We start from the raw sequence: 16,672 nt of genomic DNA, 5'->3' as shown, positions 1-16,672 counted from the left end.
AGCATTGAAGAAACCTGTAACGGCGTGGGACGAGTGGTTCATGTTTTTATTAAGTCAGAAACTTGACAGAACCACTCACTTGGCCTGGGAGACGTCCCTCGCGAAAAGCCGAGAAATCCCGTCCTTCCAGCAATTGGCGGATGTCCTCGAGAACCGGATACAGGCTTTGGACGCTGCTCAGATCCCGGAATCGTTGATCAGATCCTCCCCGCAAGCCAAAGACGTTGCGCCTAAAATTAAAGGAGAGTCGAGCGCGAAGAAGACACACTCAACGATCTACGCAGCATCGGCAAAAAATCTGACATCTCGGAAGTGCCTCTCGTGCAGCGGAACCCACAACATAAGCTACTGCACAAAATTCAAAGCACTCTCCGCCTCGAAGCGAAAGGATCGAGCCATTCAATTAAAGGCGTGTCTCAATTGCCTAAACGCAGGCCATGAAATGGCGAAATGCCCTTCGCAACAGGGTTGTCTGGCGTGCGGAAAGCGTCACCACACGTTACTCCACGAGGCGATGCTTCTCCCTGGCTCAACGGTGTCTCACGCATCGATGGTACAACGGCCTTCCGAGGATGAAGATCTCTTCGCCACAAACCGGGGAGTTGCGCTACTCGCCACCGCGAGGGTCAAGGTGGAGGCGCCATCGGGGGACTCCATTGAAGTTCGGGCGCTGCTGGATACCGGCTCCGACACGTCCCTCGTAAGCCAATGGGTCGTACAAACTTTACGCTTGCCACGGCGGGCGGTTCAAGTGGCCATCTCGGGGGTGCAGGATAGGGAAGCCGGCGCAGCGACCAGTGAGGTTCAATTTTCGGTGCGCTCCAAGCTACAAAAGGACTTCACACTTCCCGTGCGCGCCCTGGTGCTCCAGCGTCTGACCTCGCTGATACCGTCCCAGCAGATGGACAACAAAAATTGGCATCATCTACGCGGCGTTACACAGGCTGATCCTGGCTTCGGTATACCATCCCGAGTGGACCTTATACTCGGCGCGGATGTTTGTGGAGCTCTCTTCCTGGACCAAACTCGAAGCGGACAGCCAGGTACCCCAGTGGGAAAATTGACGCCTTTCGGTTGGGTTTTACTAGGTCCCACCTCCAGACGCCAGGCTGGGATTGGCTCTGTCGCTCGGACGTATCATTGCCGTTGCGACGACACCACGGAACAACTACTCCAACGATTTTGGGAGGTGGAGGAACTTCCCAATCGATCGCCCTTGTTGCCCGAGGAGGAGAATTGCGAACGCCATTTCAAGGACACGCACTCCCGAGATGAAAGCGGACGGTACTGCGTACGCTTACCTTTCAAGCAGGATCCCAGCAGCGCTTTGACGTCGACGCAAGCTATGGCTTTAAAATTCCTGTTGAGCTGCGAGCGTCGATTGGCCTCCAACCCCCAACTGGCGGAGGGTTATCGGGCCTTTATGGGGGAATACCTCGACCTCGACCACATGGAGCCCGTCATGGATTTAGAGAAGAAGACCAACGCCTATTACCTGCCGCATCACGCCGTGGTGAAGCGCCACGACCCTTCGGCCAAGCTGCGCGTCGTCTTCAACGCCTCATTTCCGACATCTACGGGAAATTCTCTAAATGACTGCTTGTGCACGGGCCCGAAACTTCAGGCGGATCTGTGGCTCGTACTTGCTCGCTGGAGACTATTCCGAAACGTATTCACCTCGGATATCGTCAAAATGTATCGCCAGATTAGGGTGCACACTCTGGACCGACAATGGCAACGCATCCTGTGGAGGAAAAAACCAGATGAACCAGTTCAAGATTACGATTTATCTACAGTCACTTACGGGACATCCTGTGCTCCGTTTCTGGCTCTTCGGGTGCTTCAGCAGCTGGCCGAAGACGAGAAAGGAAGGTTTCCATCGGGGGCAATCGTCGTCAAGCGTCACACCTACGTTGACGACATACTGGCGGGGGCGGACGACGAGGGACTGCTGCAGGATTTAAAAAAGGAGGTCGTCGCCATCTTCGAGGCAGGGGCGTTCCACTTGGCGAAATGGGCTTCCAACACCCCGAGCCTGCAAGAAAAGGGTCAGTCCGAAGAATGTCTCTTCCAGGAGGCCTCTGGAATCGGGACGCTTGGGGTGCTCTGGAGCCCCAAAACCGATTCATTTTCACTCCGGGTGAACTTACCCGCAAACCCGCCCGCTCGATATACCAAGAGGCGAATTCTGTCCGAAGTGGCCAGTCTGTTCGACCCGCTAGGATGGGCTGCACCAGTGCTCATTTTCGCCAAGGTCTTGATGCAGGATCTCTGGATACTCGGCGTGGAGTGGGACCAGGACCTGCCACAAAAGTTGCAAACCTCTTGGGTAAGCTTTAAGGAGTCGCTTTACCTACTTAACACGCTAAACGTTCCCAGGTGGACCCATTTTACGAGTGGCCATCAAGAGTTCGAGTTGCATGGCTTTTGCGACGCGTCTCAAAGGGCTTACGCAGCTGCTGTCTACTTGCGAGTGGTCCGGGGAGAAGCTCTTTTCACCACGTTATTGGTGGCCAAAACCAAAGTGGCACCGGTGAAAACAATAAGCATTCCGCGCTTGGAACTCTGCGGGGCGGTCCTCCTGGCCAAGCTGATCGTCCAAGTGAAGCAAGGACTCGACATACCTGCTCCCATAACAGCATGGACGGATTCCACGGTGACGCTGCACTGGATAAAGGGCCACGCATCTCTCTGGAAGCCATTTGTGGCTCATCGAGTGGCGTCAGTCCAAACCTGCGTCTCCCCTGACCATTGGCGACATTGTCGAACGTCAGAAAACCCAGCGGATCTGGCAACTAGGGAGATCGCCGTCACCGAACTGAGAAAATCCAACCTATGGTGGCAGGGGCCCGCATGGTTGACCACTCCGTCCAATACATGGCCACCTCCACTAGTGCTCGAGGTCGAAGACATGCATGAAGAAAGGGCCAAAGCAAACGCCTTCTCGGCCAACGTTGTTGAGGGGAACGACTTCCTTACGCGTTTCTCATCCCTTTCGCGCCTCAAATCGGTCATTGCATACTGCTTCAGGTTCAGCCTACTCACCAGACGTAAAACCTGCGAGACTGGACACCTGACCGCCAAGGAACGGGCCCATGCACTCCTGAGTCTCATTCGGCTTTCCCAAGGGACCAGCTTTCCGGAGGAAATTCAACGTCTCCAGCAGTGCAGCGAAGTAAAGAAGACGTCGCCTCTCGCCTCGCTGAAGCCCTTTCTCGATCCTCATGGGGTGCTTCGGGTGGGGGGGGGGGGGGCGGGGCGACTGGGAAACGCGCTGCTTCCCTACGAAGAAAAGCATCCAGCGATCATGGCGAAAACGTGTCACTTGACGAAGTTATTAGTGGCAGACGCTCACCTGCACACTTTCCATGGTGGACCGCAACTGACCAGGAGCCTGCTATTAAGAAAATTTTGGATTCTCCATGGCCGTCCTTTGGTCCGTCAAGTCATAGAAAATTGCGTTCGTTGCGCAAGATACGGTGGAGTTCCAGCCAAGCAATTGATGGGACAGCTGCCTCTGGACCGAGTGACCCCGCAGCGTGCTTTCCTCACATCAGGCGTGGACTATGCAGGGCCCATAATGCTGCGTACTTCTGCGGGTCGTGGACACAAGTCATACAAGGGTTATATTGCAGTATTCGTATGCCTGACAACACGAGCAATACACTTGGAAGCAATTTCATCACTTACCTCAGCATCGTTTATCGCGGCTTTCCGAAGATTTGTGGGGCGAAGAGGCCGCTGTGCCACCATGTGGAGCGACAATGGCACCGTTTTCCATGGCGCGGACAGGGAATTGCGATCCATGTTCAGCAGCGCGTCAAAATTCTACAAAGAGGCCGCCGCTTTGCTCGCAACAGACGGGACGGACTGGAAATTCATTCCCCCCTACTCTCCGCACTTCAGGGGCCTGTGAGAAGCGGGCGTTAAATCGGTCAAGCACCATCTTCGATGCATTATGGGAGATGCAAAACTAACCTTTGAAGAAATGTCCACGCTTCTCTGTCAGATAGAAGCGTGCGTGAATTCCAGACCGTTACAACCGCTTTCGGATGATCCTTCGGACTTGTCGGCGCTCACACCCGGACACTTCCTTATCGGGGAGTCGACGTGCAACGTCCCCGAACCCGAACCGGAAAGCGGTGATGTATCCCTAACAACGCGTTGACGAAAAATTTTAACCATGCGATCTCAATTTTGGCACAGGTGGAGACGAGAGTTCTTACAACACCTTCAACCGTTTCCGAAGTGGCGCCAGCGGTCCGAAAATCTGGAGGTGGGCAGTTTGGTCCTCTTGCGCGACGAACTACAACCACCGGCAAAATGGATGATGAGCCGCGTCGAACGCGTTCATCCAGGGAAAGACGGCGAAACTAGAGTGGTAACGCTACGCACTATTAACGGCTCAGTGACGAGACCAATCGTCAAACTGTGCCCCCTCCCAGTTCCGACCGCTGACGTCACTCAACGCGACGCTTCAGAAATCAAGAAAAAATAGATTCCGCGTCGTTTCGTAAGATTAAGCTATTCACGGCGGGCGGTCTCTAAATTCTAACAATTTACATTATATTGTATTTACATCTTTATACTTACCTTGAATTTATCGTTTTGCTTTACGTTAATTGCTATTGTCCGGTTGTTAATCACATCCTGCAATCGTTCACGCATATTAATGCATCGCCGTATCATGGTTTGTGGAATTTGGTCCCAAATTCGAAGAAACGCATTTTCCAACGCACGTAAATTCCTTAAATGCGCATACTCCGTTCGCAATCGACGTCCCATCATATCCCAAACGTGTTCGATTGGAGTCAGATCTGGGCTCATTGCTGGATGTGGTAGCGCATTAATTCGGTGTTGCGACAGGAACCGTCTTGTAATGTTCGCTGTATGTGGCCGAGCATTATCTTGGACTAATCGAAATCGGTTTCCAATTCGTTGACGAAAAGGTAGGACATGTGGACGTAAAATTTCATTGATATACCGGCCAGCATTCAACCTACCACGTACGATTACCAATTGCGTCCGGTTAAACCGCGAAATACCTGCCCAAACCATTACCGAACCACCATTATACGCTGCTACAGGAACAGTGTTTCTCTGACGATTTCGCTCTCCGCGATAACGCCAAACTTGAGGACGCCGATCGTTTCCGTGGCGGCAAAATCTCGATTCGTCTGTGAACAACACATTGTTCCATTTGCGTGTCCGCCTATTAACGTGCTGACGTGCATACATTAAACGATTGCAGCGATGTCTAGGCGTAAGCATTGGTACGCGAACAGGTTGTCTCGCTTGTAATCCAACCTGCCTCAAACGATTTTGAACAGTTTGACCTGAAATGGTGCGCTGAGATTGTTGACGGCGGCGGTTTCGAAATCGCAGGGCAATAACATCCGCATGGGCAAAGGGTTCAACTCTTACGTGTCTTACTATTGCCCTATCATCTCTTGGGGTAGTGATACGTGCCCGACCTTGACCCGGACGTCGGCCGTATCTGCCAGTCTGTTGGTATCGTGCATAAGTTCGACAAACGACCGACAGACTTATATCCATGATGTTCCCGATTTCGCGGTAACGATAGCCCCCCTCGACGAGGGTTACGAGACGAGCAACTTCCGCCTCACACAAATGACGTCGAGCCATAATCAAATAAAAAATTTTATGAAATTTTTATTCCGTAAGCAAGAATTTTTAAGTAAATTTTAAATTTGTTAATTTAAAATGCGCGCGCACACATTCATACCTGCATATACACGGCACACACACACACTAACTTTCACACACAAGAGAAAGCGTAACCCGATCTTCTCAAATCAAAGCATTCTTTAAAAATTCCGCAATAGTACCGGTAAATGTAAAGGCACAAACATTTTTATGCATTAAGCGCACTAGTCGCGTATCGGAACAGTAATGACGTTTCCTTACCTCTTTTCCTTCAAATGTCAAAGTTTGATCCATTGGGTCATAGGGAACAACGAATCGGAGCGATTTGAAACTTCGCATACATTTAGTGGGCAATATGAGCTTAAAAAAAAACATAGGCGTAATCATTACAATACTTATTTACAAAGATATCGTAACTTTTGTAATTTGAGGAAAAAACACCGTTTTTTGACGTTTCTTTACATCAATATTAAGCTTAAAAAGAAAACATTTAGTGAAAAACTGAGACAGCCATCTCAAAGGGTATACTCTCTGCTTTCTGGAACCATATTCAGAATTTTTGTTCGATGCTGGGTTCATGAGATAATGACTATCAAAAGGAAAAGCGTCATTTTTGCTTTGATAGCTCATAACTTTGTGACCAAACGTCGAAATCGACTTCCTGGACATGCAAATTATAGGGGAAGAAACAAAGAATAGCGCCCGATAAATGGCATTATTCAAAAAAATTTATCTGCGTCAGTGCAAACCGTACAAAGAAGAAAAAAAATTTTTTAATTTTTTCATCGTGATTTTTTGCATATTTTGTTAATGAAAATAGGCGCAAAATACTTTTGAGACTAAGGGCCGAAAACTAGAGACCTGAAGCTTCAAAATGACTGTTCTGGAATTCTTCTGTGATTAATACCAACGGAGATACAGCAATCTGAAAATGACCTAAAATTGTAAGGAATTTTTTTGTTCCCTTAATTTTTTTGAGTAGTGTATATTCTGACTTATTCTCTTTACCTTTATTTTACTTTGTTGCTATATCTTTGTTATTTATTTTATTTATTTATTTCTTCTATTTTTGTTATTATTGTTTTCTACCTATTTATTCTATATCTTTTGTTACTTATCTTAAGTTATTCATTATTACACATAGAGACCGTTAATCAGCAATACTTAGTTATTTAATACTTACATTTTAGTTGTTGACGATGGACCTGGAAATGAAAATTGTACAGATAAATCTGAACAGATCCCCTACTGTCTGGGACTTGCTATACAACAAAATGCGTAGGGAGGGAATAGTGCTGGCGTTAGTAAGTGAACCCCCAAAGAAAATGGGAGAGAATACAGCTTTCTGGAGTAGGGACAGAGGCGCGGCTATTATAGGGATAAATCTTAATAAAGGGCTGAGATTAAGACAGGAGGGGGAAAGCGTCATAATCTGTGAATACGGAAATGTGTTCCTGATAGCGGTATACATCTCACCAAATAGGTCCCTAAGTGATTTTGAGTTGAGGTGGGAGGAGCTCTCGAAGGAAGTAGATAGTATTAAGAAGGTATCAAAGGGTATAACGCGATAACTGAGGCGCGAACTACTCGCGCCGCCGATAGGTGGCGAGAACCGCGAGTCGCGGTTTCTCGCAGCGTAATCAAATACCGATCGCGTATACAAGGCGGCGCGAGATATCGAACGGCCGGAGAGCGTCCGGTACCGTCCTAGCGAGCGAACCGATCCGAGCTACCGTATCGCAGCGAGCGAACCGACACCAAACATAGCTCTCCACCTACTTTTGGTTGTATCCCTGATTCCTCCGACAGGGGGCGGACACAGTACGGAGTGTGTTATCCGCAGCCTACTGCCCGCCGATATCCCCTGTACCTCCCGGTCTTGTCGTCGTAGTTACGCTACGAAACGGGGACATCCCGACCGCCAAGGAAACACTCGTGTGTCATCTGCAGGGTGTCCTTGGGCCCACGGCCTCCTGCCAGGGAAGGACGGCGTGTGTTATCGGCAGCCGTTCCGACCTATAACCGGCGAAGTGTGGAACTCCGCTCCCAATATTCCTACCTTCCTCCGCGGAACTTGTATAGCAAGCGTACCCGGACCTAGCGACTGTGTAATTCTCGGCGACCGCGGGCTCACCGTGAGCCCACCGGTGTTACAAGGGACATAAAATTCTGATAGCGGGAGATCGTAACGCCCACTCCATTAGATGGGGTAAGACAGAAAGAGGAAGAGTGGATAGAAGGGGAAAACTGTTGGAGACATGGTTAGATGAGAGGGATTTCATCTGCTTAAACAAAAAAGGAATATCTACGTTTGTGGGGGGGGGGGGGGGGGACATCGAGTATAGATATTACCTTCGCCTCTAATAACCTGTATAGTCATGTAAGGAAGTGGATAGTGGAGGGGACTTATACGGCAAGCGACCATAGATATACAACTTTGGAGTTAGTTAAACAGGAGGGAAAAATAACGGAACAGGCTGTTAGGAGAATGTCCTTAAAGGGTATTAAGGAAAAGAGAAGCTATATACTTAGGGACTTTAGAACCGAGTGTGTGAAATCAGGCGACCAGATGAGAGAAGGGGAGCTTAATTGGGGACAGATAGAAGAGAAAATAGAAACGATCATGGGCGGGATATGTAATAAGCACTTAAAGAGAAAAGGGGGAAGGAGGAGTACTAAGAGGAAAAATAATGCTTACTGGTGGGACGATGAAGTGGATAAGGCCTGGAGAATTTGTAATAGGTTAGCAAGGAGAGTTATGAGGTTAAGAAAGAAAATGGAACGTAGAAGAGAGGAATATGAGGAGATAATGACGCAGTATAGACTTAGTAAGAGGGAACTGAGACTCATGATTAAGAGGAAAGAGAGAGAATGCTGGGAGAAACTGATTAGGGAATTGGATCAGGATATATGGGGACTAGCCTATAAAATAGTATTCAAAAGATTAAAGAAAAGGAATCCTCCCCTAAGTAGGGAAGAGGGTAAAAGGGTAATAGAAGAGCTGTTCCCGGAAGGAGAACCTGTCTTAAGGGCCCGGCCTCGCAGTAACTGTGCGTGTACACTAACACGTGGCGACGCGTGTACGTATAGGCGAATTCGAGAGAGAGGTCCGATTTCGTACTTTTCGTTTCACGTCTCGAAAATTGCATAAATTCACTTTCTGAGGATAGCTTTAGCACCGGTAGATATGCCCAATATCGGGCTGCTATCGATTTTACGCCAACAAGCCTCACATTTTGAATGAAACGAAAAATTCTTCGGACGTCAACGTGACACAGACAATCAAGATGGCTGCCTCTAGACACGTTGCGCCGTATTTTCCGTTTTACGTAAAATTTAGGCATTTACTCACCGAAAGCGATAGCAGCCCGACATTACTGTAATGGTACGATGTCGGCTTGGTCCATTTTTTGTCAATTTATTGCTTTTTGAAGACGTGAAACGAAAAATACGATTTCGTGCACTTGCGCCTGTCAACGGTGTTCCGCCATACAATTATAGTTTCACGATTTTCCACTTGCAGCGCTTGTAGTATTTGTCGTGAGTTTTCCTGGTTTCGGTCAAGTTACCTACCACGTTGAGGAAAACACGAAACTGTCGGTAACTGCATACAGTTTTCTGGACTAGGTATGACACTGCGCATTCCACTGCGCACGTCACGTATTCAATTCAATTTTCCACCTTTAACTTTTCTGGGCTTTATTAACAGAGATAGTCTTCGACCATTCGCTTTCGCCAACAGTGATGAACTGACTCGCACGAACAATTACTCATCTCCACGCACGCTGATGCATTCTCGCCCGAGATTATTCTTATCAGGCATTCCTCGAACTCGGACACCCAACACGACATTCGAACCGATCTTCTAAACATCCTCTCGCAAACGCAACTCAATATCTCATTTCATACGCACCGACATTCTTACAGCTAGACTAAATAAAAGTTAATACCATATAGTGTATATACCAAAGCAAAATAAAATCTCAATTTCATCAGTATCGTCGGATCTTATTTCTCAAAGAGAAAAAGAAATGCGATCTCGGTTACCGGGAATCGAACCCGAAACCCCAAGAATCGTAGTCGCCGACTCTACGCATTTACCCATACAATTTCTTGGAAATTCGTTTTCTAACAGTCGTAATGGAGGAATCACATTACACCGAATTTATATAACAGAAAATAATATAATTATATATATAATAGTATATGCAATAGTATTTAATATAATACTGGAACTATTATGGGCAATATCACTTAACTCAACCCATATTAAAAGTATTACAAAAAAAAATTTAAAAACAACATGCAAAGTAAATGTTTTCCCCCAAACTACTCTATAGCGGGGGATTCGATCCCACTCCTAGAAAACATCCACCGATTACGAAGCAAGAGTCCTACCGCTTTCGCTAATAATGCTGTTGTAGTATCATTTTACGTTTCTGAATATCACCAGATATGACGTAAAATTAATAAATGCGGGTTTTCATTTTTTACAACTACAATTTGCAATATAAAAATCTGAAAAAATTTTATAATATGCGCTATATGAATCTCAATGTTTTAGAATTTTTTCAGAATTTTGATACGAGATTAAATAGGCAAAATAGACCAAAAACCAAAATTTCGTTTTTTCCTTTTTACTGCCCCCATGATTGAGATAGGTGGTTGAAACTTGGTATAAGGTGTCTTCTTTTTTTATATGCTATCGACTGGCGTATTGGATATTTTATTTGGCTCAAGTGCATTTTTGATTATCCCCTCCCTTTTCTCGAGTTGCGCTCGCCAGGATTCGGAAAATTGGCTCGAGCCCGTATTCCTGCAAGTTGCTTGACGTCTAAAAATAGATTGATAGCTATGGCAACAGCGTAACAATCCGGCAACGATGCCTTCGGGTCGAAGGCTTTCTTTGCCAAAAGTTGGTGGGTAACAGGAGTAGGAGTAGGTGGCTAATAGAGTTTAGGTATATTTCTAGATCTAGTTGATAGAGGACGCAACGTGAGTTGTCTACTTTATTTCCTGTTTCCTCCGCTCATAGACATTGTCTCTTCGATCGATTCGGAGGTAAACAAAATCGAGGCCGGGCCCTTAAATCTTACAGAAGAGGTGTTATGCAGTATTAGGCAAAGGGAGGAGGAAAGCTTAAGAATAGGAAAGAATAGGAAAAGAAAAGATAATCAATGCTGCGAAAAAATTAAATTAAAGCGGGCAAGGCTCCGGACCCCGATGGCATTCCGGGGCAGGTGATTAAAATGTTGGCTCTGGGGAGGGGACAGCAGATGGCAGATCTTCTGTCTCACCCCTAGCGTAATCTAAAATTTCCAAGGTCCTGTAAACAAGCTAGTGTAGTTCTTATACCAAAGAGCCCGGATGTAGACGAAAAGAAATACCGTCCTATTTGCTTGATTAGCGAAATGGGAAAAGTTTTTGAAAAGATAGTGGCGGGAAGGATAGAGTCTTGGGTGGAAAGGCATTACAACCTTGCTAATCAACAATACGGTTTTAGGAGGGGAAAGTCCACCATCCATGCACTGCTGGACCTTAAAGGATTCATAACGGAAGCCAAAGGGAGGAAGCATAAAGTGCTCGCTGTGGCACTGGATATAAAAAATGCCTTCAACTCTTTGAGTTGGGGGGCAATTTTGAAAGCGTTAAAAGTGATGGGAGTCCCAATGTATTTGCAGGCCTTTATATACTCATATTTGAGCGAAAGAAACGGGATGGTGGAAGTGGATGATGGAACGCTTACCTTTGAGGTCAGCAGAGGAGTGCCACAGTGCTCTATTCTCGGGCCCCTACTGTGGATCTTGGTATATGACGCAACGCTAAAGGTATGCCTGGCGGCGGGACTCAAGGCCATATGCTATGCGGATGAATCCTTGATCCTGCTGTCAGGCCAAAACGCCAAGAAAACTATATTATATTTAAACAACGCACTTGACAAAGTTATAGACTTCATAGAAAGTCTAGGTCTACGAATTTCACCTACTAAAACCGAGGCTATAATATTCGGTATAACGACAACGAATAAAGAATGGATTTCATATCCAATTCTAGTTAATGGTGACACGATAACACCTAAAAGGAACATTAAATACCTCGGTGTGCAATTAGATGCACTTCTAAAATTTAACGCACATATCTAGTGGATCGAAAATAGGGCCGAAATAGCGGTGCAGAACCTAGCCAAGATTACACCTAATCTAAGGGGTCCGAAAGCCAGAAAAAGGCGAATGTTGGCCTCGGTGGTGGCTTCCATCATCCTGTATGCTGCATCCGTGTGGACAGATAAAGATAATGAAAGGAGGATTCGCGACAGAATAAATAAAATATATAGGAAGTGTGCGCAATTAATATGTGGTGCATATAAAACCACCTCAGGGATGGCAGCAGGGGTCATTGCTGGACTCCCACCCCTGGGCTTAGTTGTGGAAGCCAGGAGGGAGAGCATTGAATCCTGGCAGGGCTTAGAGAATAGGAATTTAAGGCTAACCAGTAAACTTAAGAAAAATATTAAGAGAAGAGTAGAGAAGAAGATAAGTAAGAAATGGCAGGAGAAATGGTCCGTTATGGGTCCGGGGGAAAGCAGTGCATGGACAAGGCGGATTATTCCAAATATTAACAGGTGGAGGAATAGGAATTATGGTGAGATCGGATATAACATTACCCAGGTGCTGTCGGGGCACGGGGCTTTCAATTATTTCTTGTGTAAGATAGGTAGAAGGGATAGTCCTAGATGCAAGTATTGCTCACATAACTGTGATGACGTAGAACATGCGATTTTTTACTGCCCCGCATGGGAGGAAAAGAGAAAAGAAGGTGGGATTCCTGAAGGAGAACGGCTCTTAGGGAACTTGACAAAGGGTCTGAGCGCTTAACGGCCCCAGGAAATAAAATTCAAAAAAACCATATGGATCGTGTAGCCTGCTTCGAGTAGACCACACGTACCCATGTTTGGCGTTCCAAATCACCGGCATCGCTCCAGAAGAGGAGGAAATGTCTCCCGAGTGGTCGAAGTACATCGGACATACGGCGACTTGAAATGCTCATATCTCACCCGCGTTTAGGTCTACAGAGCTAATCGAGTGTTCTTTGGAAAGCTGGACAAACGTAATTTCTGATGCGTGTATCAAGTATTAAGAAAGTAGCGATGAAGATGCTACCGAGTGGAGGAACTGAAATTCATTGATTGCACACAAATGCATTCGACGGACCACTCTAGCTACAGGCTCAATGTGTGCCCCCCTTCGAGGCGAACAAAATGCGATATCCCAATCGAAAATCCATTAGGGGCCCGATATTTTAATTTAGAAGAAACCGTAGATGGTCGCACCCGATTTTACGCATTTCGCACACCTACCTCCATATAAGCATGAGAAAGCCGTTCTGGAAACACTTAAGCCTCGCTGTCACTTCCTTCTGCTACCGTTTCTTTTCCGGATGGTACGAAGAGCTCCGTTAACTGCGCAGCCGGGCGCAGAATCTGCAGGAGGTACCAAGCATGGGCCAAGTAGAAGATGGCAACGGCCACATGTGAGCAGCAGCCTACTGTTCGGTTTCCATTCGGGCACTCATACCAATATCGCCGAATTCCTTCAACCTGGTCCATTTTCGGTTCGTAATCAATATAGAGCTGGTAAAGTTTTGCGTTCACGTGTCGCGACTTAATTTCTAGACGGACGATGTTCGGTGTTTCTTTTACGAACATCATGGAGACGTTGTTGGTGTCGATTTGATATGGGCCCAAGGTCAATAGGAGTAAGTGGTCTCGAGTCAGTTTCGGGAAATCGGTCAGGGTGGTGGCCGAAGTCCGTTGCAGAAGTGTGCTTCTGCGCTCTATTGCCACCACCTACTTCGGTCACCACCCTGACCGATTTCCCGAAACTGACTCGAGACCACTTACTCCTATTGACCTTGGGCCCATATCAAATCGACACCAACAACGTCTCCATGATGTAGGAAAAGGCACGCAAGTGTCCCCCTCCAATTTTTATGAAACTTCGTAGGTTTGTTAAGCGGGCAAAAATAAGGGACACGTATTTTTTTTTATCGGCTGAGACGCGGGTTTAAGGGGTGAAACGAGCCTTTAAAGTTTCGACCCCTTTTTGCTATCTCGAAAACCATACGAGATACATTAAAACTTATAATAGAAAAGTTATATGGTTTCTTGCGTATAATAACAGGATGTTAACGACTTTTGCAAAATACAATTTGTTTATAACAAAAGAATTTTTCATAACCTTATTTTACAATTTATTCAAATTTGTATAATGACAAAAAGTGTAGAGAATTTTATTACAAATTCATTGGTATATACATATACTATATTGCCTCCTACAATTCCTCAGATTTTTATCATAAAGTTTCGCGCGCGCGCCCGCTGACGCTCCCCACTATACTAAATCGGATAAAGTCGGACGATATTACACTGTCAGTCCACATTATTTATTCCCCCAGGGGCTGTGGGTTGCCTGAAAACACCCACAGTTTGGGACTTAGCGATCCCAGGGTACCCGAGCTCTTTGTACGCCGTAAACCCGTGGTCATGTTTCGCAGGAACGGGGGCCTTACCTTAGTTGGTTGGGCCACGAGGATGATAACCTCTATAAAAAATCCCTAGCCCCAAGCTTTCGCTGCGGCGATGAGGGCGCGCACCACCCATGGAGTACTGCTTCGGCGGTCCCGTGCGCGGGTGCGTGGCTGGTGGGTACACCAGTCCCTAGCATGCCAACCTCCGGGGACAGGCCGTCCCCGGTTGTATTAGGCTTACCGTGGCACGCGGCTCTACCACGGTGGACCGTTTTTCCGTCGCGCGCGTGGGACTCATATGGAACACATAAATAAATCTTTTCTAACGAACACAAATACAGAAGACAAGGAAACTGACTACGACGACATGGATAACGTACGAACAGGCAATACGACTGGATGAACGTATAGGATAACGTTAATGAAGGGGGAAACTCAGGGGTTTGGTGAGATTAGACAGGTCAGGGGGGAAAGTTTAAATGAGGAAGGTATGGACATAGAGGGGGAGAGTGAGAACGGGGGGGGGGGGAGTCTATGGGGAGTCAGGATAGTGAGATACAAATGTCTCAAAGAGTTATGATTGCGACGGACTTAGTAAAGTATAGTGAGGATATCGCTGTAATTTACAATGGAAGTGGCAATTTAAGGTGGGAAATCAGGACTGAAGCTAATAGGAAGTTGAAAGAAAGTATTTTAAAAATCTCGAGTTCAATTACAGATAAGGATAGGGCGAAGCTGGTGCAGGCTATTATAGGTTGGCCTGGGGAAATGGAACAGATAGTTGCACTACTGAGAAACAATAAAAGATTTAGTAATGCTTTATTGGAGGAGATTTTGGGGAAAATTAGGATGGGTAGGGATCAAATCGCTTTTCGTAGGGTAGGAGAGGAAATGCAAGATAGGAGGGGGAGTAGGGATCTAGATGAGGATGAGGGTGGGAGACAAAGGATAACGGGGGTAAGTAGTGATGAAGAGTGTTCGGAATCGTTCGAACGCGCTAGACCGCACCGCGAATTAGCGAGTGTCAGCGCACTCACCCGAGACAAATATTAACTATCGAGCGTTCGGGCATGCGCTTTACCCACCGCAAAAACTTCAAGAGTTTTGTCGCAACCGATTTTTAGTCAGTCGTTAACGAACCGTATTACCAAACCATACCAATAACCATCTTTCGAAATTACCATCTTTATTATCTTTGTACGTTTTCAATTAATTGTTCGTCTTATTCGTTAAGTGTTCGTTAAATAAAGTGACAATCTATCGAGCTAAAGTCGTGTATAAATTCTTCATTGAAAATCTTCACCGGATTGCCCTCGAAATTCCAATCAAACGTTGATCAGCTCCTGCTCAACTCCCACACCCAACAAAGAGGAACAAGCCTTTATATCGGTCAGATCGAAGAGGAAAAAGCCAGGTAGAGATCTTAGGATTGTATCGGATATACTTCAGGTTCAACGCCGCCGCTTCCAAATAAAAAACGGGCTAGAGAGACATCGCTCGCGAGTGGGGAGATCTTACCTCAGATTGATGGGGTGGATCTCCCTGAACGGGTTGCATCTGAAATGAGAAAAAATACGTTAGAAGAGAGTAAACAGGAAACATTCATCGGTTTTATTAAAATAATTAGCCAGGAAGGGAAGGGATACGAGGAATTACTTAGGGAAGTGAAGAGTAAAGTTAGTATGGACGGCTGTAGGATCACAGATATTAGGAGAACGCGGGGAAAAAACGATATTTTGATCTATGCGGAATCAGAGGAAGATTTAAATAAGATTTGTGACAGAATCAAAGAGAAGGGTTATAAATATGAGAGGCTACAAGGGAGGAGAAAGAAAATGGTAATAGTAGGAATTAATATAGACGAGGAGGAAGAAACGATACTGAAGGCTGTGAATACGGTGACAAATACTGCGGATACGAGAATGATATTCTGCAAATGTAATAGGGTTGGGGTAAAGACAGCTTGTGTAGATGCTAGGGAAGATATAGCGAGGACAATGATAGAGGCTGGTAGGATAAGAATAGGGTGGGTAATGTGTAGAATTGGGGAATATGTTGATGAGAGAAAATGCTATAGGTGTGGCGCGAGGAATCACTTAGCTTGGACCTGCAAACTTAAGAATAAAATTTGCTTCCGGTGTAAAAAGGAGGGGCATTTTGAGCGGCATTGTGGTAGTCAAGGGATTAGTAATCAAGCTGAGAAGAGAGGCCCTGGCTGGATAGGAGATAAGGATAGGGCTCTAGGCATTAATGCACCGAGTAAGGGAAGTGAGGAGTTTCATAGAGGTAGGCAAGAGGACTTAGTGGAGGATCAAAGCTCCCTAATTTCTAAGGAAATTAACAGGTCGAAGAATCAGTTGTTGTCTCAACAGGGACATGGGGGAGCAGAGGAGGGGGAAATAGAAGAAACGGTAAGAGCGAGGTAAAGGACAATTGGTACGCAAACCGAGGAGATAATAGCAATACAGCAATCCACACC

At 46.3% G+C, this 16,672-nt stretch overlaps 1 protein-coding gene and 1 long non-coding RNA gene across 2 annotated transcripts; one reads left to right on the top strand and one right to left on the bottom strand.

Annotated features, from left to right (window-relative positions):
• The first annotated feature begins 40 nt into the window (after positions 1–40).
• On the top strand, positions 41–2,222 carry LOC143266199 (uncharacterized). The gene is made up of 2 exons (XM_076541809.1): positions 41–2,140; positions 2,199–2,222. Exons 1-2 carry the CDS (start codon positions 41–43, stop codon positions 2,220–2,222), a joined length of 2,124 nt encoding a protein of 707 aa, XP_076397924.1.
• LOC143266193 (uncharacterized) lies at positions 1,231–3,244 on the bottom strand. Its single transcript, XR_013041278.1, has 4 exons — positions 3,046–3,244; positions 2,151–2,302; positions 1,805–2,035; positions 1,231–1,744 (listed from the first exon to the last, which is right to left on the bottom strand). It is a non-coding gene; the product is annotated as an uncharacterized LOC143266193 (long non-coding RNA).
• Positions 3,245–16,672: the final 13,428 nt, after the last annotated feature.

Source organism: Megachile rotundata, unplaced genomic scaffold (assembly GCF_050947335.1).
Source record: "Megachile rotundata isolate GNS110a unplaced genomic scaffold, iyMegRotu1 scaffold0089, whole genome shotgun sequence".
NCBI classification, from domain to species: domain Eukaryota; kingdom Metazoa; phylum Arthropoda; class Insecta; order Hymenoptera; family Megachilidae; genus Megachile; species Megachile rotundata.
This window is presented reverse-complemented; position numbering and strand designations above follow the sequence as displayed.